Source organism: Kogia breviceps, chromosome 8, assembly GCF_026419965.1.
Source record: "Kogia breviceps isolate mKogBre1 chromosome 8, mKogBre1 haplotype 1, whole genome shotgun sequence".
Lineage (NCBI taxonomy): Eukaryota > Metazoa > Chordata > Mammalia > Artiodactyla > Physeteridae > Kogia > Kogia breviceps.
Window position 1 is genome coordinate 103,317,327 of NC_081317.1, and position 26,203 is coordinate 103,343,529.

Genomic DNA, 26,203 nt, shown 5'->3' on the forward strand with positions numbered 1-26,203 from the left:
GCAGATGCTCTTCCTTTGTCTAACGTGGGGGGACTGAGGCACAGAGCCCGGGAGCCACTTGCCTGCTCAGGGTCGATCTGAGTGTGACATTCGAACGCCAGACCCCCAGCACCAGACACAGACACTCCTCAAGAACTGAGAGTTCAGCTTTACGTCTTCTGGGATCCCTGGCTTCCTTTTTCCCATTGGAGAAATGAAACTGAATTCTCTGCTCACCCTACTCACGTAAATAAAAAGCTACCTAAGTGCCCTTTCCATTCATCCTTCCTCTTGGTGATGCAGGCTGGTGTCCCCAGCGACCCACATTCCTGTATGAACAGCCAACCCTCTTCTCCCCCTCCGTGTGAAGAGACACAACATCTATCGGTAGTCTCTTGGCTAATCATCCTGTAGTGTGGTGGGCGGGGACGGACCTGAGTTGACACGGGGGCCACTGGGGGATAATCCGTGGAACAAAAGGTGGCGGCCTCAAGGAGCAGGGTGAGGGTAGGGCCCGGTGCGACCAGGATCAGATAGCTAGAAAAAACACAGCGGTTATGTAACAGTGTTTACTATGGCTCAGGTGGCCCTGAGAAGGCAGAGGCAGTCCCCTGACAAAAGACCGTGCCAGAGATGGGGCAGAGTCACAGGGACAGAGGTCCCTGTCAGGCGATAAGGGAGTTGGCCAGAGGAGATAGTGCATTGGGATGAAAGGAATCTGCTCTGTTGTTGACAACAGCTAGGTCACCTAGCACGGCCTTCCCTATCCTCAGCTTCTCCCTAAGCCATGCCAGCTCTCTGCCCGGTCAGGCCAGCAGCAAGCAGAGCTGAGGCGGGAGGGAGGAGCAGAGAAATCAGACACCTGGTTTTTGGCTGAATCTCTGGATTTCACTACTCTTTTTCCTTTAATCTCCCACTTTTCAAAGAGGAGGGATTCTTCTCCCTAAACATGGGCAGAAAAGGAGGAGTCGGTCCAGGTTCCTTAGGCTCCGTGCTCCCACCAATCTCTCATCCTGTCTCCTGTGAGGCTGTGTGTTGGAGGGATCCTGTTATAGCTTCTCCTTGGTCCAAGCACACAGCCTATGACTCTTGAAGGAGAGTTATTTCCAGTGGTGCCAGGGCAAAGCAGGTTCTGACCTGAGAGAGAAGGTGATAAGCCCAGCAGGACCTAAGCGGACAGGAAGAAGTCAAAGCAGCTTAGGAGGAAGGCTCAGGTCTCCAGAGGGGCCTACCCCACCTCCTCCTACAAAGCTGTTTACCGGACTCCCCATTCCCATAGAGATGAAGCTGGTAGGCAGTCCCCAGCTCCTCGCCCCTGGCTGCCACCTCCCCTTGTGAGAAACAGGAAGTTGGGACCTTTGTCGGCTCAGCTGCACCCTCTACATTAAATATTTATCTTGGAGTCCAGGTCAGAGCCCTAGAGAATAAGAGAAGCTCACTGCTGGTGAGAGGGGGTATGGCCAGGATTCCTGGAGTTGGAAAATTGTCAGCTTCACCATCTTTGGAGAACAAAGAAGAACATGAAAGAGATGTGGCCCTTAATCGCGAGGATCCTGACAGGTGGGGAAAAATAACTGGTGACAGGGGAGGCAGGCACATACTTTGTCCCTGAGGGAGGGAAGAGGATGGCACCTAGGGGTGGGCAGGTATCCAAGCTTTAAGAGAGGGGAGATGCATTGCTGCCTGCCCTCGGGGAGTCCCAGAGCTCCTCCCTCCTTTCTGATGCTGACTTCTGTGTGCAGGGGCTACCCATCCCAGCCCCATCCTTTCAGCTTTCCTGGTGAATCGGAGATTCTTGGAAGGGGCCTTAAAGGGGATCTGGTTCAGTTCCCTTACTCAGTGCAATAGCTGCCTTTCCGAACATGCCCCACAAGTGGTAGACTTGGAACCTCTGAAATCTCTTTCTTGGAGACCTTGGATCTGCTTCAGAGTATGCAGCCAGTCTGCTAGTGCAGCCAGTCTGTTGCCACACTGACAGCCCTGCAGACACTGGAAGCTAGGTGGCACGCCTCTCTCTCTCCTCTTTTCAACCTAAGCCTCTCCTTCGGCTTTTCACATGTGAGATCGTTTCAAGCTGGTTCCCCACAACCCAGATAGCTCTTTTACCTGAACTGGGAAAAGATGTAGCTGATAGCATCAATGATGGTAGGAATTTTTTTTTTTTTTTTTTTTTTTGCGGTACGAGGGCCTCTCACTGTTGTGGCCTCTCTTGTTGCGGAGCACAGGCTCCGGACGCGCAGGCTCAGTGGCCATGGCTCACGGGCCCAGCCGCTCCGCGGCATGTGGGATCTTCCCGGACCGGGGAACGAACCCATGTCCCCTGCATCGGCAGGCGGACTCTCAACCACTGCGCCACCAGGGAAGCCCGATGGTAGGGATTTAAAAATATGGTTTCATCTTTCTCCATTCCCTTTTTTCTCAACTTTTAAGTTGAATGGTGTGCTTAGGAAACACTCTGAAGTGCATGGTGACCTTAGGGCACCAATCTAACTCCCAGTAGGTCTGCGATACACATTTTCATATTTTCATAATCTATAATGGATCACTTCCAAAATAGATCTGAGATTGTCCAGCAGGTATTTGCTATCTGGTTGGCTTGGGGTCCCAGAGCCAAGCCAGGGGCTAAGAAGTGGTACCCCAGAGTCTGTCCATTAGCAGTTAAGCATTCATTAAGTACCATCGCTGTAACAGGCCCCATGCCGGCACAGAGGCTTGGGGGAGAAGGGGAAGATGGGATGGCCCGAGGGGTTGGAAGCCAACTGGCGCGCGCGGGCTCTTGGGACCCGTTGTCAGAGCAGCGGGAACAGCGGAAAAGCAGCAAGATCAAAACAAGGACGGTGTATGGGAACACCAAGACCCTGGTAACCCCATCCCCGCCAAAGGGACCCCGCCCTCGTCCTCTTCAGGGGCGTGGCACGCCCAGCGAGTCGCTGTTTTAGGCCGATTTCCTCCCGCGCTGTCCTCTGCGGGCCTTGCACTTGTGTAAGCCTCCGCCCGTTTGCCAGTGCACGCGCGCACGTGTGTGTGTTTGCACTCGCCCGGACGCGCGCTCACGCAATCACAAACCCTCTCCCCAAGTGGGCAGAGAGGCGGCTGGGCCTAAACTCGGCGCGCTAGGCCACTCTGCCTGTGCGGCGCCTTTATCTCGGCCCCAGCCTGTCTGCATCCCGGTCCTGTTTCCGAGGCCGCCGGCTCCGTATCAGTTGCTGGCTCACCCGGGTTCTTTAATCATTCCTGCCCTCTGTCCTGGCTACGCCGTGCAGCGACTCCCTTCCCACCCGCTGGAAATGTCGCTGGAAACTCTGAGTGGCGCTCGCTGGCCCCCGCCCTGCGGTGGGGGCCGGGGAAGCAGCTGGGAAACCGGAGCGGGCTCCCCGGGGACCCTGGGCGGTTCCTCCCGGCGCCGCCTCGCGGCCGGCCCGGCCCCCGGCAGGACCCACGCCGTCCCCGCGGCTCGCCCGCCCGCGCCCCGACGGGGAGCACTCGCCCGCCCCGGGCCGGCCCGCCCGAGCCCCCGCCCTCCACTCCAGCCCGGCCCACGGACCAGATTGCAGGGAGACACATTCCGCCGCGCGCGCGCCTCTCAAGGTCCTTCCTCCCAGCGCGCGCCCTCGCCCCCCTCCCCCAACTCCGGCTCCGTCGATTCCCCTCTTCCTCCTCTGGGGCCCGGCCTCGCGGAGCCCGTCCTGACCCGGTCACGAGGGCGGACGGCACAGCCCGGACTTCTCCCTGCCCTCCCTCCCTCCCTCCCTCCCTCCCCGAGGGCCCGTCGCGGCTGCGCCAGGCAGGAGCCGCGCAGAGATGCTCCTGTCCTCTCGGGCGTCCTCAGTCCCCGCCACCTGCTCGCCTGGGAAGGTAGGTAGGTGCCGGGAAGGAGAGGCGGTGGAGAGGAGACGCGGCGGGGGGGGCGCAGTCGAGGAGGGACCCGCATCCAACACGAGGGGAAGGCAAGTAGCCCCTCCCCCCGGGGTCCTGGTCCCAAACTCCGGGGAGGAGAGAGGTGAGAAGTACCCCCTCAATCCAGATAAAGTGAAATTCGAGAAAACCTGTCCTTGTCCACGTGGATTTGTAGCTGGAAAATACCCCGGAATGCGCCTAGGGCCAGGCCCCCAAGGTCAGGGCAGTACTTAGAGGGAGGAAGGAGTCTGCCAACTACAGCAGGGCTACTTCACCTCTTCTAGCCCTTTGGAGCTGGCTGCTTGGTGAAAGGCTGCCTGAGTTCTGGGAGGACCCCAGGAATTTCCTGGCACCCCTGTCCTCTGCCAGATGCTGGACCCATTGACTCCCGTGCCTCCATCTTCCCTGCGAGAAGTCCTCCTTATCGATAGTCTCCTGGTACAGCCTCCAGGAGGAAAACTCAGCCCACCCTTCCCCACCCACCCCTGCATATCCTGAGACGTGCGCCCCCCCCCCCCGGGAGCTGTGTTGGGGAGGGTCAGGCTGGGCCACCAAGGATCAGCAGACCCTGGAAAATCAGGTGGTGTGGGCAGAGCTCCTGCCCGCCCCTTCCTACTGGAGGGCCCTTCTCAGTGAACACAGCAGGGTGGGCCACAGGGAGAGGAAAGCAGGCTGGGTCAGCTGATGGGCAGGACTGCCAGTGCTGACCTCGCAACTTGGCCTCCGGTGGTCAGCTGGCGGGGGAGGGGTTGCGGCTAGGAACCAGCCTGCCCCAGCCCTCGGATCTCCCACTCTCCCCCGCCTCAATTTCCGCTGCAAAGGGAGGGAGAGCAGCAGGGACAAGGGTGTGTCTGCCTGTTTCGCTTTTGGTAGGAGTTCTAATTGGATCCAGCTGGTGAGCAGGCCCCTCCTCCAGCCTCAGCCCTCTACTCCCCTCACAGCCAGAGGTGGGCCCGGAAAAGCTCTGTCCCCAGCAGGTCTTTTCGAATGTCAGAGGGAATCCCCACTCAGACTAGAGTCAGGGAGCTGCCCCCAGCCTGGTCTGTACCCTGAGCACCGCCCACCCCCCATGGCTGAGCAGGAACTGGGTACAGCAGTAATCACAGCCCCCATTGCACCTTCATCCCCTCTGGCCTCCATAACACTTGTGCTGCTCATATGAGCCCCCCACTGCACACACACACACCCACTGCACACACACACCTGCACTGCACACACACGTCACTGCACACACACCCCCACTGTGTGCACGCACCTGCACTGCACACATACACCCCCACTGCGCAATACACCTGCGCTGCACACACCCACCCACTGCACACACATCTTCACTGCACACACACACCTGCACTGCACCCCCACTGCACACACCCCTGCACTGCACACACATCTCCACTGCACACACACACCTCCACTACACCCCCACTGCAACACCCCCCACTGCACGCACACACACACACACTGCACACACACACCTGCACTGCGCACACACCCCCACTGCACACACACCTCCACTGCACACACAGACCTGCACTGCACACACACACCTCCACTGCATACCTCCCGCCTACTATTCAGACGATCCCCCTCTGTACCCACAATGCCTATGCTGCTCACATCACCACCCCCCATGGTACCCCCTGCACAAGTCACATTTGGAGCACTGTGCTTACACTCCACCCCGCACACACAGCACCTCACAAGGCCCTCGCCGCCCTCCCGTGAGTCCTCAGACCCCACAGGCACGCGCAAGCCTTAACTCTGAACAAAAGTGCCAGAATTGGTCCAGCGCCGGAAGGTGGCAGAGGTTGGCTCAGCCTCTGGCCATGTCCAATAGGACAGGTGAGGCGGGACAGCTGAGCTCTCTTGTGGAAAAGCCCCACCGGCTCCTCTCCCGGCTGCCAGGAGCCCTCTCCCCTGACCTAACCTTTGCCCGGGGCAGAAGAACCCAGCTGGCCAGTCAGGCATGGTACTCCCAGGAAGACCCTCTGTTCAAAAAACAGCCTGGGGCTTCCCTGGTGGCGCAGTGGTTGAGAGTCCGCCTGCCGATGCAGGGGACACGGGTTCGTGCCCCGGTCCGGGAAGATCCCACGTGCCGCGGAGCGGCTGGGCCCATGAGCCGTGGCCGCTGAGCCTGCGCGTCCGGAGCCTGTGCTCCGCAACGGGAGAGGCCACAACAGTGAGAGGCCCGCGTACTGAAAACAAACAAACAAATAAACAAAAAACAGCCTGGAGGTGTAGGAGAAATAGGGGCGTGTGCGCACATGTGTGCGCATGCGTGCATGTGCGTGACACCCAGCACCGCCGGCCCGTGAGCAGGTCCACCTTCCTGCTCCCCCGCGGCTCGGCTCCCCGCCCCACCCCTCACGGGCACCCTGAGCCCTCTGAGGCTTTAGTCCGAGCAAAGAGGCCAAAGAAGAGAGCTGATACTCCTCCAAGCTCAGAAGGAATGGTTCCCGCGGCCTGGAAACGGCTGGCGCGCTCCACCTCCCCAGAACCTTGGCCCTGTTGGGCAGTGGGCGGGTGGCCTCCCCGTGGTCCGGGGTCTCTCCGCCCGCCTGAGTAGCCCCTTGTGCCCGCTGGCAAGCAGATGGCCACACAGGGCCTGGGAGTGGCAGAGGGAACTGAAACAAAGTCCCAGGGCCCAGGCCCTTTCCTGCCAGCTGCCCCGGTTCCCTCTGCCTTCGCTCCGGGGGTGAGGGCCGCGCTGTGCTCTGAGGGCCCCAGAGGCGCTGGCCAGCAGGCGCGCTCCCGGCCGGCCTCCCCTCCTCCCGGCCCGGCCTCCCCTCCCCCACTCCCACCCGGAGCTCCTGCCCGCGGCCTAACAAGCGGCCCATTGTGCCTCTGGGAGCCGGCCCGGGCAGCCTGCAGGCGGGTGCCCGCAGTGGCCTTTTTCCTGGGTCCGTGAGCTCCCACCCAGCTGGCCCGACCCCGAGGTCGGGCCCAGAGGGCACGATCAGCCTGGACCCAGCAGGGCTCTCCCTTCCCCCTCCCTTCCCCACAGAGGACACGCAGAGGAGCAGCCGGTACACCCGGTGTCCCCCGGCCTTGACCCAAGCATGCAGGCCCCAGCCCGCAGCCTCCCAGCTGTGCTCAGCCTGGATGACTTCATCCCCAGCCACCTCCGGGCCCATGTAGGGTCATCCCCCCGGGGGACACGGGTGAGTGAAACAGCGAGGGAGAGGGTTACTGGGGGCCTGTAGTTTGTGGGGGTCTCTCAGGACAGGTGGGGGAGCGGGAGGCTGAAAGGGATGGAGGCAGGGAAGGAGGTAGGTGATCGCTCTAGAGAGCCTCGCTGGTTTCCTGGAAAGGGTCAAGCTGTCCCCATGGGGTATGGCTGTGCCCTAGTAGCCATCCCTCCCACCCGTCTGCAGAGCCCTCTGGGCCTGAGCTGCCTGCCGCTCCCGGCCCCTCCCCACAGGTGCCCGTGATCCGGAATGGTGGCTCCAACACCCTTAATTTCCAGTTCCATGACCCTGCACCCAGGACCGTGTGCAACGGGTACTTTCCACCGAGGAGAGATGCTTCCAGGCACCCAGGTGGGTCTGCTCAGGAAAACGTGCTCCAGGAGCGCTGTGGAGGTGGGGGTCAGAGCTTCCTGGGCCCTGCCTTCTGGTTCCACTCTCGGTCAGGCTGGAGGGGCAGGAGGTGGATGGAGGCCTCTCGAGGGCCTGGGGCCAGTGAGCTCAACTAACTGTCCCTCCCGTGTGAGGCTACTGGCCTGTGAGAGGGAAACTGCTGTGGGAGAGACCCGGCTGACACATCCCTTCCTCTCCCTGCCCCACCCAGTGCCAGGGGAAGGCCCTGTGCAGGGGACATAGCCTTAGGGGCCCGGCGGACCTCCAGATGGCCAGGAGATAGCTTGGACTGGGGGTGGAGGGTGGAGGAATGCGAGCGTGTGTTGCCTTATAGAAGGGGAGGGGGCTGAACTCAAGACAGGCCCCCTAAGGACTGCTCCGGTCTGTACTCGGTGGCCCAGCAGAAGGCCGGCGAAGCAGCTCTGGGAGCCTGCCAGCTCCTGGGATCCTCTGAGTCAGCCCCGCCTGGGCCACGGGGTCTGAGAGATCCTGGGACCTCCTGGGTGCAGGTGCACCCCAAGGGCCCCTCTCCTGAGGAGGGTGGCAACCTTTACTGAGCATTCCCTCGAGGCAGGCCCTGTGTCAGGTAGTTCATTCATTTAACCAATAGCTGTTAAGCACGTAGAAAATTCTGGACACTGTAAAGGCACTTTACAGGCCTTTATCTCACGTCATCCCTTGATATCCTGACAAGGTAAGGTGTGATTATCAACATCTTCCCAGTGAAGAACCTGAGTCTCAGGGATGTTCAGTCACAGAGGCTGAACTGAGATTCAGACCCTTGTCCATCCTCCCCTGAAGCCCTTACATTGTTACACCTGGGGGCTGAAAGTTCTGGTGAATGCGTTTCTGTCCCTTGCCCATTGACTGTGTGTCAGGCACTGTCCTGAATACAGTCATACACACTAGATCCCCCTACATCTCTGCCATGACTACCCTCATTTTACAGAAGTGGAAACAGGCACTGAGAGGTTGATTGCTGTGCCCGTGGTCACACAGCCGGTAGGTGGCAGAGCCCAGGTCTGGTTTCAGTCTTCGCCCCCAGCCCCAGGGCCTTTTCTGCCACACCCTGCTGCCTCCTCACTTGGATTGTCTCCCCCCAGCATCCTCTGCAAGTGACGATTCCAGCTCTCATTCTGAAAACTTTTAGGACATCCCCAGCAAAGCAGGGTGGGGTGGGGACGGGCACAGGTTTCTCGAGATAAAATCCATTTTCATTCACTTTAACTACTAAAAAATAAACAGAGGCCTGTGGTCCTGCTGGGGATGGGGACATTTGGACAATCTGTGTTGTCAACTCAGACAAACAAGGAGATGTTGAAACTTTTGAACCCACAGGGATCGGTGTTCTGAGGAGCTAAGGGACAAACAAGCCCAGGTGGGACCCCTGCCCTTTGCTAAAGCTCCCCTGTATGTGCCCCACAGACCCTGCCTGGTATCAGACCTGGCCAGGTCCTGGGAGCCGGCCTTCTGGGAACCAGAAGACCCCTGCCTCTCAGCATCCGCAGAACTGGTCAGCCACGTGGACCAAGGATAGCAAACGTCTGAACAAGCGCTGGGTCAAGTATGAGGGAATCGGGCCTGTGGATGAGAGCGGCATGCCTATTGCACCCCGATCTGTGAGTCCAGGGTTGGGGCCACTGATCGATGGGGCCCAGGGACCCCCGCTGAGCTCCACCTCTGACAATAAAGGCTGTACCCATGGCGTTCCAGACTAAAGCAGGGGTTCAACCATGATGGGTTTGGGGGATCATGGGCCCCATAAAATTACAGGCACTCTTGCACGTCTGAGTTGCACAGTGGTTTTTTTGGGGGGGGTTCTAGACTGCCAGCCAGGTTCTCAGTGGTAGAGCGCCACTAGTGTAAGGGTTGACCCTGGCAGGGACACCCCTCCCCCCATTTTCACGGCCCCAGGACCTGGCACGGCACTCGGGAATCGGGTGCTGAGTAAGTTACCGGCTGAATGGGTGAACGGGAGAGTCCTGAGTGAGAAGGCCTCAAAGGGTGGCAGGCGTGGGAGGACCCGGGGGTGGGGTCCGGGTGCAGAGGACCCGCCCTTCCTCCACCCCCAGGCCTGTTCTGAGCCAGTCGCCTCTAGTTCTCCACCTCCTCACCCTCAAGTGAAACTCCAGTTGGTAACATACCCTTCTGCCTCCCAGGGTTCTTTTGCGTCACAGGTGAGGCAGAGGATGTGAAGTACCATTCCCACCCCATCCCCCCACCGATACTGTTGCATTTATTTTTCCTTACATAGAAGCACATGTTCTGTGTGGAATCAACAGAAATACAGAAAAGCTAAGAGAAAAAAATGTAAACTACCCCAAATCTCACAGCTTAGGGACCATCACTGGTGGAGATCCTTCCATATATCTTATTCACACATAACACGCTCCACGAAGTTATGGTTGTTAAAGATGTCACAACAGCCCACCCGCCGGGGCTTCAAGGGTGGCCAGAGAAAGGACTCAGGGAGGAGAAAAATTCTGTGGTTTGATATTGGCGGGGGGGAGGGGGTAGCCTGACTTTGCCTTCTCTCATCCCAGAGTGTTGACAGCCCCAGGGACTGGTACCGGAGAATGTTCCAGCAGATTCACCGGAAACTGCCGGGTGAGACACCCTTGCAGAGCCCTCTCTCTGCCTATGTGGGCTCGGGCCCCTGGGGCTTGGGGAGTAAGGGGTAGAAAAGGGAACTTACCTGCCCCGGGAAGTCTCTCCACCCACCCCAGGCTCTGTGATGAGTGGTTGCTAAAACAGGCCAAAGGAAGGAGCCGGCAATCTCCTCCCTGTACTCGGGGGACAATGACCAGACACTGTCCCCGGTGTCCTCTGAGGGCCTGGGAAGCCGTGAGGTCACACATTTGTTCAGTCAGTCCCTTAACCAACTGTTGAGCACTTGCTGTGTGCTAAGCACTATTTTAGGTGCTGAAGACAAAACAGGGAGCAAAAGAGAATGTCTCTGCCCTAGCGAAGCTTAAGGCAGAGCGGGGGTCACAGAATAAACAGATAAGTACTTAACGTGGCAGGTGGTGGTAAGGGCTAGGGAAACAAAAGCCGGGGCACTGCCCAGTGCAGGGAGGCTGCCACCTCACGCAGGCTGGTCAGGAAAGGCCCCTGAGAAGTGGCATCTGAGCGGAGAGCTAAGGGTGCGAAGGAGTTGGCCCTGCAGGGCTGGGGGAGGGGCGTTGCTGCTTGGGGAGCACCAGGGACCCAGAGGCAGAGCAGGCCGGGCATGTTCTGGAGCCGCAGGGAGGGGCTGGGCCACAGTGAGAGGGGCACTTGTTAGGAGATGGATCACAGAGGTGCTGGGGTCCGGTCGCCCAGAGCCTTTGGCTTTTACTCTGCGAGAACTGAGGAACCACCCAGAGGCTCTGAGAAGAGTGAGTGACAGACTCTGACAAGTGACGGCTGACGAGGCTCCCTCTGGCTGCCAGGCGGGGAAGAGGAGGAGCCGGGCGGAGGTGCGGGACCAGTCAGGAGGCCTGGCTTGAATCCAGGCTAAAGAGTCTCGGACCAGGGCAGTGGCAGCAGGCCTTGTGGGATTCCGGAGATGGAAGTCATGGGAATTTGCTGATGGATTGAAAGAGGCGAGTCAGGGATGACTTTAAACCTGAGTGAGTCGATGGAGTTGCCCTTTATAACTGCACGTACACACAGGGGAGGCTGCGAGAGGTGCAGGTCTAAGGGGCGTTCAGTTTTCGATATGGTTCACCCAAAGTGGCAGCTGATACACAAGTCTGCAGTTCAGAGGCGAGGCCTAAGCTACAGATGTTAATACCCGGGACCCACTCAAAGAGATTTTGATTTAAAGGTTCCCCCAAGTAACAGTTCCCCGATGTGCAGCTAAGGTTATGAGTCCCTGAAGTAGACAGTGATCTTTAAGGTAGAAGACTAGACCAGATCACCCAGGGAGATGGAGAGACAGAGGCCCAGGGACTGAGCCCTGAAGCACTTGGTTTGAGAGCTGGGCAGGCATCAGCTATGCAGCCTGGGAAGGGGCAGCCCGGGAGGCAGGAGGAAAACCAGTGGTCTCCCTGAAGCCAAGTGAAAAGGAATTTCAAAAGCAGGAAGTGATCCACTGTGACAGGTGCTGTTGATGGTCAAGCGGGACTGCCCTTTGATCTGGTAAGGCCGAGGTCTCTGGGGTCCTTGTTGAGGGTGGCTCAGGCTGAAAGCCTGCTTATCGGGAAGGGGAACTGGAGACACTGAGTTCTTTATGGGCAGCGGTTTGCTGCAAAGGGAAGCAGAAAGCTCCGGGAGCTGGAGGAAGGTGTGGGATCCAGAGAGGGGCGTTTTGGTTTGCATTTAAGGTCGGAACTCTGGTCGTGTGTCTGCGTGCCAAGGGGATCAAGTGGGTTGGCTGGTCAGTAGCTTTTCCTAGGAGGCCCCAGAAAGTCCTGAAGAGGGTGTTTGTGGGAACGCCGGGAGGGAGGGGCAGGAGGGTTTGGGCGAGGCCACTGCTCCCCCCCCCACCCCCCCGCCCCTTTGGCTCACTCAGGCCCTAAGTCGGCCAGAGGCATTTCAAGCCCTCCCAGAAACCTAATTCCTTCCCTCCCTTGGGACATTCTTCAGGCCCTGACTCAGCCCCTTGGCCCCTGCTCTAGGCAGGAGGGGTGCTGGGAGCCTCTGGGGCAGCCTCATGGGGCCCCCCATCCTCACATGTTGCCCCAGCCCTGACCTGGTCCTTTCTGCTCCCACAGACCTGCAGCTGGACCGGACCTTTGAGGAAGCACCCAAAGGTGAGGGGGTGCAGGTGTCCCACTGCAGCCCGGTGCCTGCATCTGCCCCTCCCTGCAGCCACACCTGGCTTTGGGGCTCCCCAGTTGGCTGAACTCAGCTTGAGAAGTTTGTATAGCCCATTTCCGCGAGCTCCAAATGCGCTGGTAGATGGTAATTAAGAGCCCCTGCTTCACTGTCCAGTGAATGCCTAGCCCTGGCCGTGATTTCTCTGGGCCTCTCTTTCCTCATGTGTAAAACGGGAACACCCCAGAGATGTTTGGAAAGTTCGGTGAAGAATATAAAGCTCTTGGCCCCAAGCCCATATTTCGTGGTCCAGACTGTCACCCCCATTCCCACCAGCCATCCAGGAGCACGGGTGGGTGTGGGCCAGAACCTTCAAGGGTCACCCAGGTGCCCTCAACCCCAGCTCTCACCTCCCACCACCCCTGCTTGTTTTCTCCCACTTTCAGTGGCTTCTTCCTGTGCCACCTCAGCAGACTCAAGGCATCCAGGGCCCCAGCAAAGACCTGCTGCCTGGCCAGGCCAGACGTCATCTCTGAGCGGGTGAGCCAACGTGGGGAGGAGCTGCAGAGGGGCGCTGGCTTCCTTGTGGGGACTGGCGCCCCCTGGTGGCCACAGCGGCACAGTCTTGGAGCAGGGCGGCTGGCTCCCCTCCATGGCTCTGCCCCTTCTCAGGGTCCCCACTGCTCCAGATGCTCCCCTCGCCGCCAGAGCCAAAGGGGAATGGCGGGCAGGGATGGGCTTTGCGCCATTCCTGGTCGGGACTGCCTGTGATGCCTTTGTGGTTGGCAGCAGGAACTCATCACCCCAAAGATCCACTCATCGTATGGGGTGGAGAGCCGGGCAGCCCATGACTAGGCATGGACCTGGGACCTGTGGCCATCCACTCTGAAGCCTGGAAGAAAACAAGGGGCATAGAGGATCCCAAGCTTTCTCCCAGATGCCGCTGAGAGAGGAACCCTCCAGATAGGTCAAGGACGGAGTTCCTTTTCTCTGTGTAAACCACCTGAGCCCAGCCCGGGCTGCAGGGCCCTGTAGGAGCTCAGCCCAACCTTAAAAATCAGGAGCTTCTCTGTCACAGTGTAATCAATGAGTTTCTGATTCCTTTATGGGGAGGGGGTGACCTCATCAACATTGTCTTAACTGGGCTGTGGCTCTTGGCATCATCGATAAGGTAGAGACTAAGATTTGGACAAGATTTGGTCAAGATTTGGACCCAGAGTTCTGGATTAAAGCCAGTGTGCTGCCACTAGCCATGTGACCTTGACCGAGGTAACCAGTCTATGCCTCACTAGCCCCATCTGTTAAGTGGGCATCAGAGGGTGGTCGTGAAGATCAAGGTACATTGCAAGTCTCCACAAACATTATTATTATACAGGCTTAATTATGACTAGAGCTTCCTTAAATTAAGAACAATGTATTCCATTCTCATTATCAGTGTTATTACTGATGTTCTTTCTAAAATAGAGAATGGAGTCATAGTTACAGCCAACAAATACTGACCCTCCCGTCAGACATTCCATCATTTGATAAGCTTGGTACAATGGTTCCACTTGGTGGAAACATTCAAACTCAGCAGAGGCTGGAACATTTCAGCCAGCCAAGAAGGGGAAGTTCCCTGGAGGGGAACTAAGGCAAATGTGACAGATGACATCACTGATCCAGCACCTCAGGAAAGTGAGGCCCATGGATCAGAAGTAACTTGCCCAGAGCTCCAGGGTCAGGCCTGCAGGCTCTTTGCCCTGTCTTGGGGTTTCCTGGGGCTAAGACACAGTCCCACACCGTTGGGCAAGGCACTTAGTCATGGCGACCAGCTTCATCGAAGCTGCACAAACATACGTACCCACAGTCACAGGGCCAGACAGAACACAAATGCGGGGTATTCCACCAAGGCCAGCAGGAAAGGGACTGGCCACTCCTGGAGCAGATGTGTGTGTCAGCCCTTCTCCTGGGTGTCTCACATTATGTTCCCCCACCTAAGCTTTACCACACCCTTATGAAGGTAGGAATCATTCTCATATTATAGGTGTCGAATCAGAGACTCTGAGAATTCATTAACTTGCCAAAAGGTGACACAGCTAAGTGGTGACACAGCTAAGTGGTGGGGCCAGCTGGGATTTGAACTCGGAGCTTATAATGTTTTACTATTTAACACTGCTTCCACAGCCCGGAGGCAGGTGGGGAGGGGGTGCAGCTCCCCAGGATTGTGTGCTCACGCATGCCTCAGTTTCCCTAAAAGGAAACTGAAGAGATGTCCTTCCCTTTTGTTAGAAGAAGCTGGGATGTCTCTGAAGAGCTTCTTAGAAACACCTTCAATTGCAATCCTGGAGCATCCTCTTCCCTGCACCAGACCCCAAAGCAGGTAGCTCGCCCAGCATCAACCCCCCTGCCCTCCCTGCCCCCTCCATCCCCCGCCTCCCCACTTCTGCCACCACACTCTTTGGCTAGGCCCTCTGCTGCAATAGCACAGATAAGGCTTTTTTTCCAGCTTGGGGCCTGTGCAGCCAGAAGAGCCCAGAATCCTTAGGAGGGCATTGATGGGGTGGGACAGTGGCCTGAAAGCCTGCTTTTTGAGCCTGGCCAGTGTCCCAGTACCTCTCTACTCAAGCTGATGCCTACCCACCCTTATGCAGGTGTTCAGACACCGAGAGAAAGCAGACAATGTCTGGACAGAAGAATCTTGGAACCAGTTTCTGCAAGAACTAGAGACTGGGAAGAAGGTGAGTGTGGGCCTGGTTCTCTGGAATAGGATGCACCCTCAGCTAGTGCATTTGGGGAGCGAGTTCACCCCCTCTGACTCACTTGTCCCACTCTTAGCCCAAGAAACCACTGGTAGATGACCCTGTTGAGAAGCCTCCCCAGCCCATCGAGGTGAGTGTTGCGGGCAGGTGGGCAGGAGGGCAGGAGGGGAGACAGCATGTTGAGGGAACAACGAGGGAGATTATGGGTGGTGTTGGTCCCAGTGACCATGGGCAAAGGCCATGGACCCAAAGCTCTGACCCTCTCCAGTCCCATACAGTTTACCTCTATACCCCCAGCACCCAGGACAGTGCCTGGCATACAGTAGGCGCTCAGTAAACGTGTGTTGAAAGCTGTGTTCATCAAAGCAGGAGCTGAGAAGGGAGTGATTAGTGTGGACTGGAATTGTCAGGAAATGTTCTTGGATTGGAGGTGGAGCTTGGAGGAGAGGCAGAGAGAGGGGCTCAGGATGGGGGAGACACAGGCAAAGGCTGGAGGGGCCGTGTGTGTGTGTGTGTGTGTGTGTGTGTATGTGTGTGTAACACTCAGCTGGCTGCACGGGTGGTGGGAGGGAAAGCAGGTTGCTTAGGGAGAAGCCAGGCTGTGGAAGGCCGTAGAAGACTTGATGGGCGAGGAAGTAGGGAGTCCTGTAGGCTCTTGAACAGAGAAGTAACACAACAGAAAATGGTACTGAGGCACATCAGCAAGTACTAAAGTATTACCATGGGAGCAGGGGATGGGAGAGCCTGGTCAGTGGGCAGGGCCCTCCTGGCAGGCCCAGAGGCAGGCAGCCTGGCCTGGCCCCGTGCCCTGAGCCTGCCCTTTACCCAGGCACCGTGTCCTCCGTCCCGCAGCCCACTGGGCTTGGAACATCTGACCTTTGACCAGCACCCCCCACGGTGCACAGCCCCCCCCCGCCCCTCCCCACTGTCCAAGTCTCCCCCCATAACCCGCCGCCAGGTCCTGCTGGAGAGAGAGCTGGCCAAGCTGAGCGCCGAGCTGGACAAGGACCTGCGTGCCATTGAGACCGGGCAGCCGACCCCCAAGGTACCGACCTCCCAGCCTCTCCCGGGGGGACGCAGAAACCCGGAGCCGCGGCTGCTGGGCTTGGGTGGGAGGCGCAGGCCGACGAGAGGCGTCGCCTCCAGCCGCACTCGCGACCTTGGGAGACTTCATCCCTGTTTGCTCTCTCCTTCCTAAAATGCAGGGCGTTCACTGTTCCTAGTGACCCCTAAGAACCCTCCCAGGCCGACTCCATGGCAGCCTGCCGTACGAGAGCCGGAGGGGTCCCCCGCGGGGTCCCCCGCCTCGCCCCCTAAACCTCAGCCCGCTGGGACCCCAACCCCAAGCAGGCCCCGATTTCCCGGCCTCCCCTCCCCCCTCCGCACCCGCGGTTCCTCCTCCGGCTCCTCGCTCCTCCAGTTCCCAGCCCGCCGCCCGCGCGGGCGACTCTAGGACCCCTCCCCCTACCGCCCCTCCCCTCCCCCTACAGCCCCTCCCCTCTCCCCCTCCCGCTCCCCTACGAGCCGCAAACTTTTCCGGAGGCGGCGGCCTCGGCTGTGTCGGGGACCGGCGTCCCGGGCCCTGACCGCGCCCGTCTCCCGCACAGAGCTCGCAGGCGCCCCGACGGTCCCGGGAGCCGCGGCCCCCTGCGCGGTGAGTGGCGGTGGAGCGGAGCGGGGCGGGGTGGGAGGGCCGCCGGCGGGGACGTGGCGCGGGGAGGCGGCGAGCCCGGGACACTGACGGCGGGAGGAGGGACCCGGAGCGCGGAAAGTGGCCGGCGGGGGCCCGATCCACCGCTCGCCGCCAGGGGGGCCATCCCTGGCCCGCAGAGGGAAGCCTACCCCCAGCTCGGGACTCGGGTGGCGGCGGCGAGGGGATCCCGCCGCGCACTCCCGCCTCCCCCACCCCGGGCCGCACCCTTTCCAGGCCTTTACCGCTCGGGAAGTAGGACATTCTGCTGAGAGCCCGGGACCTGGGAGACGCCTTGGGAGGAGGCGGCGGGAGATGGGAGAAGGGGGTGGGTGGGACATCTGGGCGGTCAGGGGTGAGCTGGGTAGGCTGTGAAGGTCCAGACAGGTGGCTCACTCGTGTGCCCCCGCGCAGCCCGGCCTCTGCCTGGAGCTCCAGTTCCCCGACTGCACTTTACCAGGGTTCCTCCCTGAGCGCCCACAGGATGGCGGACGGAGGAAGCCCCTTCCTAGGTCGGAGGGACTTCGACTACCCTTCCTCAACCCGAGGTAAGAACCAGATCCTGCTCTTGTTCTTACCCAGGCAGACGCCCACCACCACCACCACCACCAGGCACCAGATCTCCTGGGGCCCCGGGGGAGGTGGCAGGAAGGTCATGGAGCCCCCCCCCCCCCCGCGCTTCCACTGGTTCCTGTCCTGGGCGGGGAAGGGGAGCAGAACCCCATCCCAACCCTGCCCCCCAGACATGGTCTTCCCAAGCTGAGGTAGTGCTTCTCCACAGACCCTAGTGCCTCTGAACCAGGGGGCAGCCCAGCCAGGAAGGAAGAGAAGAAGGTAAGGGGGGTGGGAGCGTTAGGGTCAGGGTGCAAGGAGGGCCTGGGGTGGGTCCCCGTGACTGCTCTTCCAGCCTGCCAGCTGGTTGACTGAGGTCAGTCCCTCTGTCCTCTCCCCCTGCCCAGAGGAAGGCTGCCCGGCTCAAGTTTGACTTCCAGGCACAGTCCCCTAAGTAAGTGCCCTTCTCTCCCCTCTCCTTCCCTTTGGGGCAGTCTCTGGGAGCACAGAGCTGCAGTGGGCCCCCAGAGGGTGGAGGGGACTCTGGGCGTGCTGGGCAGGGTCTGAAGGGAAGGAGGACCCGGAGGACCTCAGGTTGCTAGATGTCCTTGCTCTGGCCTTCAGGGAGCTGACTCTAAAGAAGGGTGACATTGTCTACATCCACAAGGAGGTGGACAGGAACTGGCTGGAGGGGGAGCACCACGGCCGGCTGGGCATCTTCCCTGCTAATTACGTGGAGGTGAGCAGGGCAACAAGAAGCAGGGGCCTGGCTGGGCGGGCGGATGGGTTTTCAGAGAGCGCAGACCCCTTTAACCATCCAGGGCCCCTCTCTCTGGAGCTGGCTGATCCTTCACATCTAGCAAGTTTCCTAAGGCGTAAAACTGAGTCTCAGCCTCATTCATGCCCTCAGGAAATGTTTGTTAAATGAGGGCTAAAGGTGGAGACCAGCCCAGGGGGAAAGAAGCAAACAACTCAGTTCCTGTACCAGAGGCCATCAGCCTCTGTCAGCCTCCCCCACTTTCACCACTCAGAATCCTCCTCTCTCAAGCTGTCTTTGGGAAGAATTCTAATTGCAACTGGCAAGAGTACGAACCGTGTGACAGTTCACAAATCACATATACTTGCATCATCTTCTTCACGTGTATTACTTTCCTTGTTCCCCTCATTAACCTGGGGAATTGATAAATCATCCCCATTTTGCAGATGCAGTTGCTAAGGTTCAGAGATGAGTCGTTAAGTAGATGTCGAATCTGAATCCAGAGACAGGTTCTGGATTTGATAGATGTAGGACTACAGGTTATCTCTGGTATTTGCATCTTTTAAGGAATTTTAAATTATCTAATTTATTGGCATAAAGTTGTTCATGTTTCCTGATTATTCTTATTTATTTATTTATTTTTGGCTGCCTTCCATCTTCATTGCAGTGGCTTCTCTTGTTGCAGAGCATGGGCTCCAGTAGTTGTGGCACGTGGGCTCAGTAGATATGGCTCATGGGCTCTAAAGCACAGGCTCTGTAGTTGTGGCACACTGGCTTAGTTGCTCCATGGCATGTGGGATCTTCCTGGACCAGGGATCGAACCTGTGTCCCCTGCATTGGCAGGCGGGTGTTTTTTTTTTTTTTTTTTTTTTTGCGGTACACCGGCCTCTTACTGTTGTGGCCTCTGTGGCCTCTCCTGTTGCGGAGCACAGGCTCCGGATGCGCAGGCTCAGCGACCATGGCTCATGGGCCCAGCCGCTCCGTGGCATGTGGGATCTTCCCGGACCAGGGCACAAACCCGTGTCCCCTGCATCGGCAGGCAGACTCTCAACCACTGCGCCACCAGGGAAGCCCGGCAGGCAGATTCTTAACCACCGTGCCACCAGGGAAGTCCCCTGATTATCCTTTTAATGTCAGTAAGATGTAGAGTGATGTCCTTTCTTTCATTCCTGATATTGGTAATCCGTATCTTTTCTTATTCTGGCTAGAGATTTGTTAATTTTATTGATCTTTTCAAAGAACCAACTTTTGATTTCACTGATTTTTCTCTATTTTTGTTTTCAGTTTCATTGATTTCTGCCATTTCATTATTTCCTTCCCTCAGCTTGCATTAGGTTCTTTTTCTAGTTTTTTAGGGTGGTAATTTAGGTTATTGATTTGAAACCTTTTTCCCCTAATGTAAACATTTAATGCTATAAATTTTCCTCTAAGCACTGCTTTAACTACATCCCACAGATTTTGATATTTTGTTTTTTTCACTCAACTGAAACTATTCTCATTTCCTTTGTGGCTTCCTTTTTGTCTCATGGATTGGGTCATCTAATTCAGGCTCTTCATCTCATAGGCGTCAGTAGACCTCCCCTATCCTCAGAATGATGTCCCTGATCCTGAAGTTCCACAAAGTATATATAGTATTCTATGTCATCAGTCATTTACATCTTAGTAGGAACTAGTTTATTAGTGTCTTGATATTTCTGGGTAGGGTGAAGCAGAGAGAGCGTGGGGACTCAGGGCACCTGGTGGGGTAGAAGGGGAAGAGGAGGAGGAGGAGGAGGAGGAGGGACACTTGGTTCTCAGCAGCAGTGAAATGGTAGATCCTCACTTTTAGGTAACCAGGAGTTCCCTGCTCCTTGGAATTCCTCATGTCCTTCTGTGCTCCAATTTAAACTGTCTCCTATTTGTACTGCTGTTGTCCACTCTAATAATGCCCACTCCACATACCTCTGATGGAAATTCTTCCTCCAGGAGCGTTCTGGGACTGACCACCCCCTTGCCTGTGCTCATCCCTGGCCACCCGCAGTCTTGTGTCTGGTGTCTGTCTCCTCTCTGGTCTGAGGACAGATCTTGCCCATATTGCCTCACCCTCCCAGGAGCCCCAGGTCTGTGCCCAGTTGATGCCCAAGGTGACTCTTTCTCATGCCCTTTCTTCCTACAGGTGCTGCCTGCAGATGAGATCCCCAAGCCCATCAAGCCTCCGACCTACCAGGTGCTAGAGTATGGAGAAGCCGTGGCCCAGTACAACTTCAAGGGGGACCTGGAGGTGGAGCTTTCCTTCCGAAAGGTGCGGCCAGGCAGAGAGTGTGGGTGCAGGGCAGGGGCAGGTGAAGACACAGGTAAATATGTGCAGTAAAAACATTTTTTAAAAAATCAGGTGTACCCATCTTCAGTAGTATTTCAGATTTTTTTCCTCAGTCTCTTTGGATATATTTCCCTTAATTTTGCCCATTTTTTAAATGTTCAAAACTTCTAGAGTAGTTGTGCTTTGTTCAAATTGCGGTTTGATAGGCTGTGAGGATCACAGTCAGCTTTTTTTTTTTGGGGGGGTGGCGGGATCTTAGTTCCCCAACCAGGGATCGAACCTGGGCCCATGGCAGTGAGACCATCGAGTTCTAACCACTGGACTGCCAGGGAATTTCCTCAGCATGTTTAATGGAATGGAAATCTTAGAATGCCTTGCATGTAGAAAGGTGTTTTACAGACTTTTAGACAGTTATGTATATATGTTTGTGTGTGTACTGGATTGTTATTAGGACATATTTTTTACTATAGATCATGGTTCAGAAAGCTTGAAAAATGTTGTCCTGGAAAGCAGGGAACTGGTCTCCCTTGGTTGATGTTAGGGGCAGAGGCCATGACTGCTACTAGCGAATGTTTCCCCAGAACAGCTGGCCCAGGGAGAGAGGGGGAAGGAGGTGGCTGGATGGAGAGAGGTGGGGGCAGGTGGAGGCCAGAGACCATCCTTCCCAGGGCAGCCCCACTAACACTAGTCAGCATGGGGGCTCGAGGACGCACCAGCTACCCTCAGACAGTTTGTTTTTTGATGCAGTGGTGACTGGATCACCCAGGGCGGAGGCAGGGAAGGACCCAGTCATGGCAGGGGTGGCTAATGCCTGCCCAGTGCTTCTTACCAGCCTGGCATTGAGCTGCGTGACCTCTGTATAACCCGCTGACACCCTCTGAGCCTGATCCCTTCATGCAAGGTGTTAGGTTTAAATAACACTGTCCCACGTAGGCTCCCTCGGGTATGTGGCACCCGGGAGGGCCCTGCAGACACTAACTCCCTCTCTGCGACCAGGGGGAGCGCATCTGCCTGATCCGCAAGGTGAACGAGCACTGGTACGAGGGCCGCATCTCAGGCACCGGGCGCCAGGGCATCTTCCCTGCCAGCTACGTGCAGGTGACCCGGGAGCCCCGGCTTCGGGTCTGCGACGACAGCCCCCAGCTCCCTGCGTCTCCCCGCCTGACCAGTGCCCGCCTGGCCCATCACCCCAGCTCCCCATTAATGCCGCGCAGCCCATTTGACACCACCGACTGGGGGGGCCGGACCTCCCCCCGCCGCACTGGCTTCTCCTTCCCCACCCAGGAGCCCAGACCCCAGACCCAGGTAAGGTGACCTGCCTCAGACCGGAGAGCTGAGCCCTGCTCCACGCACTGTATCCCCCATTCCTGTGATGGTCTGTGCTTCGGGATCCCACCCAGACTGCTCAGGACAGACTGGTGGGGTGACTGGGCAGAACCTTGTGTTGCAGCCACATCCTGGCCTTGAGGACCTCAGACCCTTGGTTCTCTCCTTGAGCTGCAGCCCAGGGAGGCAGGAGTTTCTAGGGAGAAACCAAAGCCAGCACCAACCTCCTGACCTTCCAGAATCCACTCTTGGGGTTTCCCTATATCAGCCTCTGGGACAGGGTGTGCCATGAGTCGGGGGTCTGCCATTCACCTGCTGTGTGACCTTGGGCAGATGACTTGCCCTCTCTGGTTCTGGATTTCCTCGCCTGTAGAGTGGGGATAGTAATCCCCACTGCAGAGGTGCAGAGGGTAGTTGGTAGGTAGTAGCTGATGGGTAAATGATAGTAGCCATTGGTCCTCGTGCTGACATAGCCCCCAGACAAGTGCATCTGCTCCTGGGTTCATCCACTCACTCAGCAAACTGTTATGGGCAGACAGAACCAGCGCACAGGACTTCTCCCGCTCCCGGCTTTGTCCGTGCACGTGTTCAAATCAGCCATCTACCCTACCTGGGCCCAGCTTCCCAGCACTTGTGAAGTGAAACAGTCAGGCAGATCTCCCTGTGCCGTGGGGATTGCGAGATAAGATGAGGCATCGTGGGAAGCTGCTCCTGGTGAGGTGGGCAGGCCCGTTCACTTCCCCTCCTTCATGCTTGCATGTGCCCGCCTGCCTTCCTGTGGACCCCAGAATCTCAGCACCCCTGGGTCAGCTCTGTCCCATCCTGGAGGCTCCAGCCGTCCCCTGGAGCTGGGGACCTCATCCCCCAACACCACGCAGATACACTGGACCCTGTGAGTACTGTCTGGGGTGCTTGGTCAGGGTTGGGGGGCTGCCCCGCAGGGAATGTTGAGCACACGGACCCCCTAAGCCGCTCTTCCCCACCATTCCAGGATGGAGTTGGTAAATTCCTACTAAAGGGTGCTTGTCCTTATAGTGCTTGTGGGTGATTTTGGTGGGGTGGGGGGGGGTGCGGGGACAGAAGGGTGCTTGTCTGGGGTGTTCCTGACCTGTCCCTGCCAGCCCTGGGCCTTAAAGCAAGCCTCCCACACTGGACCCCCTGGCCTCCATCTCCTCACTGCGTTTCCAGCCCTGAGGTCAGCGCGTGTATGTGCAAAGTGTGGGAACTGGTAGGATAGATTTGAAGGCACTGGGAACTCAGAGGAAGTGGGGTTTGGGTGATTAGGGCTTGGAGAGCAGGGAGCAGGCCTGGGGAAGAATGCGCTAAAGCCAGACACAGTCACCATCCCTGGAACTGGGCCAGGGGCTAATGGGAGCATGGAGGGACTCTGGGAAATTCAGAGGATGTGGCTACCTTGGTTTTAAGACACTCCAGGCCTGGTCTGGGGAAAGGGCAAGGGCTCTGGTGGTTGCCATGGCAATGTTTCCTGCAGGTACCGGGCGATGTACCAGTACAGGCCCCAGAATGAGGATGAGCTGGAGCTGCGGGAGGGGGATTGGGTGGATGTCATGCAGCAGTGTGACGACGGCTGGTTTGTAGGTATGTGGGCTGGGGGCAGGTGTATATCAGGGTTCTAGGGGAGTGCGTTGGGGGACAGGCCAGAAGGGGTATCTCCGAGTGGGGGATGGGCTGGGGGCAGTTCAGAAAGGGTATCTCAGGGTCCCTGGGGGGATTTGGGCGGCTGCTACTGGCAGCCAGTGTGCTGGTTCAGCAAAGCTTCACGGACTGGCCATCCCCCACCCTTCCGGCCGGGCACTGGCTGCTTCCCCAAAGCCAGCACTTCTGTTGCCTGCCTTCATTCCCTGAAGAGGGGTGAGGCCTGGGAGGAAAGCAGACCAGCTCAGGGTCATTGACGAAGCCAGCTGGACTCAGGGCAGCACGGTTCCCAACCCCCAGGCCCCTGTTCCTTCCATCATACACCTCTGTCTCTGGAGCAGTCCTTGCAGGGGAAGGGTCCTATCTCCTGAGACACTAAGCCCCCGATGGAAAGGAGTAAGTCTCACACCTGTGTATCCCCACTCCCAGCTAGCCTCTAGCTCCTCCCACCCCCGAGAGGAGAGAGAGGAGAAAGATCCCGGCTCTCGGGGCTGGCCCAAGGGCAGCTCAGGCAAAGGACTAAAGCAGGAAGCCTCAGGTTGGCCTTGGCCTGGTTCAAGGTGACCGACCCAGCAGGCTTTTTCCTGGAGTGGGCAGGCCCTGTTCAGGCTTCAGCTTCAGAGGATGAGGCTGTCCTCAGAGAGCAGTGAAGGTCCTGCGGAAGCTCCCACTCAGCAGGCTGCAGGGCCTGAGGGGTTGGAGGGCTGGCTGCCGGAGGAGGGGTGGCCCCTTGACCTGGCAGCGCCCCCCTTTCTCATCTGAATCCCAGCACCTCATTGCTGACTAAGCTTCGGACACACCAGTGATTATGAAGCACCGCCTTGTTTACAGTCCTTACTCGGATGGGTGGGCTTCGGGGCACATTCTCATTTTACTCTGTACACGTCTACTTTTGCATTTTTTTTTTTTTTACAATTCCTACTAAAGACAAGAGGAAAAAGCACCACTTTCGTGGAATAAGCCACAAGTGCTTTTAGAGGAAAGGTTTAGAATGTTCGGTTTCTCAGTCACACTGGCACATCTCAAGTGCCCGGCAGCCACACGTGGCTAGTGGGTATCATTTTGGACAGTGCAGGTCAGGGAAGGCTTTCTGGAGGAAGTAGGGGAACAGGGGAGGGATTTGGGGAGGAGAGAGGGGAGGGGAGGCACTCCGGGCAGGGAGGAGTATCAGCAAGGCCTGCGGGCAAGAAGGGCCTGGGCTGCTCAGAAGAGAGTCAGGATGGAATGGCTGCCTGCCGGGAAGGGGGAAGGTCCAGGCCTTTAATTTCATTTTATATTCCTGTGTCTTCTAGCATTTCCCCTCCTCTACCCCAGCACATGGGTTTCTTTGGGGTTGTAGCAGATAGAGGCCTGGATTTTAGTCCCGCCTTTGCCTCTAAGCAGCTGAATGCTTTGGGGTAATTCATGTGACCTTACCTGCCCCATCTCTAAAATTAGGGTGTCATACTAGACCAGTGAGATTCCTCCCGACTTAAGTTCTATGATTCATCCTCCTGTGTCCTTGCTTTCCCAAGGACGGGTGGGGTTATTCAGTGCTGTGTGCAGAGTTGTACACAGTTGTTGAGTGCTCAGATATCGTCCATCGTTATCGAAATCATGAAGTATGGCTTGTCCCATCTAATCTTCTGCCTCTAGGGGGCAGGAGTGAGAAAAAACAAATCCTCCCTGGGACCTGGACTCCACTTGCAGTTCTGGGCACTGCCAGCAGAGGGCAGGGCTCTCACTCCCCCCAACCCCATTCCTCTTTTAAAAAGTGGGGAATGCTCTTTCTGTCTTTCCTATTTCAGGTGTCTCCCGGAGGACCCAGAAATTTGGGACATTCCCTGGAAATTATGTAGCCCCGGTGTGAGTGATCTCCGTGGCAACTCAGAGCCCAGCCAGGATGGGATGGGGAGCAGAGCACTTATGGGCGGGAGAGAGGATGCCCCCCGCATCCTCCTCCCCCAGGACCTGAGCCACTGGCATCTGCAGACAACCTCAGCAGCCTTTCCCACGGAACCTCCCTCGAAGCCCCCTGGACTGATTCCCACCCACAATTCACAAGCATTCCTCTAACAGCCCTTTTATTTCCTCCCCTACCCCACTCCCCAAATATAGAGGTCTGCTTTGAAGTGGAGACTATTTCCAGGCCTTATTGAGACCAGACCCCCGCGTCTGCCACCCCACCCTGCTATGGCGTTTCCTCTAACAGGGGCCCGATCCCAGCTTCACCCCCATGGGGTTCCTCTAACAAGGACCAGCTTCCTAACCTAATAGAGACCAAAGGCCATCTTCGCCTGGAAGAGATTCCTCCCCTTTCACTCCAGCTTGCCTGCCATCCCCTTTGCCTTCCCGCCTCCAGCTGGGCCTGGGAGTGAGATGGGGGATGGACGCAGCACTTCCTTAGCGTTCGAGGCCAGGCAAGAGATCTTGCCCAAAGGTTCCCTCTTCCTACAGGCTGCCGAGCCCTGGGCCTGGGCTGTGCTTATCCTCCTGCTGCTGTAGCGCCCAGGAAGGGTGGGGCCTCTGAGGACCGGCCTGTCCCAGATGTATTCCAGGGAGACTGATGTGTGCTGTCCTCCTGCCTGCCCAGCGGCCCCCAACCCCCAAGTCCCCTGTGGAAGAGAATGTAAAATAAATCTGGCTGTCAGGGACCTTGCCTTCCTGTCCTTTTCCTCTGGGGTGGAAGGGGGCTCCACGTGCTTAGGGTTATGGGAATTCTTTCTGCCGTAGGGAATCGGGTGGGATGTGAATGAGTGAGTGAGTATGTGTGTGTGTCTTTAACAGGAGGCCGCAAAAGAACCATCATTATCTCTCAAGATCTCAGGTCTCAGGCACGATTGGGCAGCCCTAAGGGTTGGGCAGCTGTGTGGCAAGCAGTGCTGAGAGAAGAACTAATGTCACGGATGAGGGCAAGGCCTGACTGCGGAGAAACCAGAGATGGGAGCTGAATGTGGCCTTGTTTGCGGGCTGTTTGGTTCTGGAGCTGCCACGGGGTTGCTGAACTAAATG

At 57.6% G+C, this 26,203-nt stretch overlaps 1 protein-coding gene across 11 annotated transcripts; it reads left to right on the forward strand.

The window, feature by feature from the left end:
* Positions 1-3,416: 3,416 nt before the first annotated feature.
* Positions 3,417-25,845, forward strand: SORBS3 (sorbin and SH3 domain containing 3). Of its 11 annotated transcripts, none has more exons than XM_059072056.2 (21): positions 3,417-3,834; positions 6,881-7,037; positions 7,298-7,415; positions 8,880-9,073; positions 9,998-10,061; positions 12,152-12,190; positions 12,641-12,734; positions 14,463-14,553; positions 14,825-14,911; positions 15,009-15,062; positions 15,891-15,977; positions 16,540-16,586; positions 17,037-17,170; positions 17,404-17,456; positions 17,582-17,628; positions 17,799-17,913; positions 20,087-20,212; positions 21,227-21,535; positions 22,345-22,448; positions 23,049-23,155; positions 25,000-25,845. In XM_059072056.2, the coding sequence occupies exons 2-21, from the start codon at positions 6,936-6,938 to the stop codon at positions 25,059-25,061; spliced, it is 2,034 nt and encodes a 677-aa protein (XP_058928039.1). In that variant the 5' UTR covers positions 3,417-3,834; positions 6,881-6,935; the 3' UTR covers positions 25,062-25,845. The 11 variants fall into 11 exon arrangements, with proteins under 11 accessions (XP_058928039.1, XP_066895956.1, XP_066895955.1 ...); XM_067039855.1 differs by having other exon boundaries at positions 3,417-3,567; XM_067039854.1 differs by having other exon boundaries at positions 3,437-3,838.
* Positions 25,846-26,203: the final 358 nt, after the last annotated feature.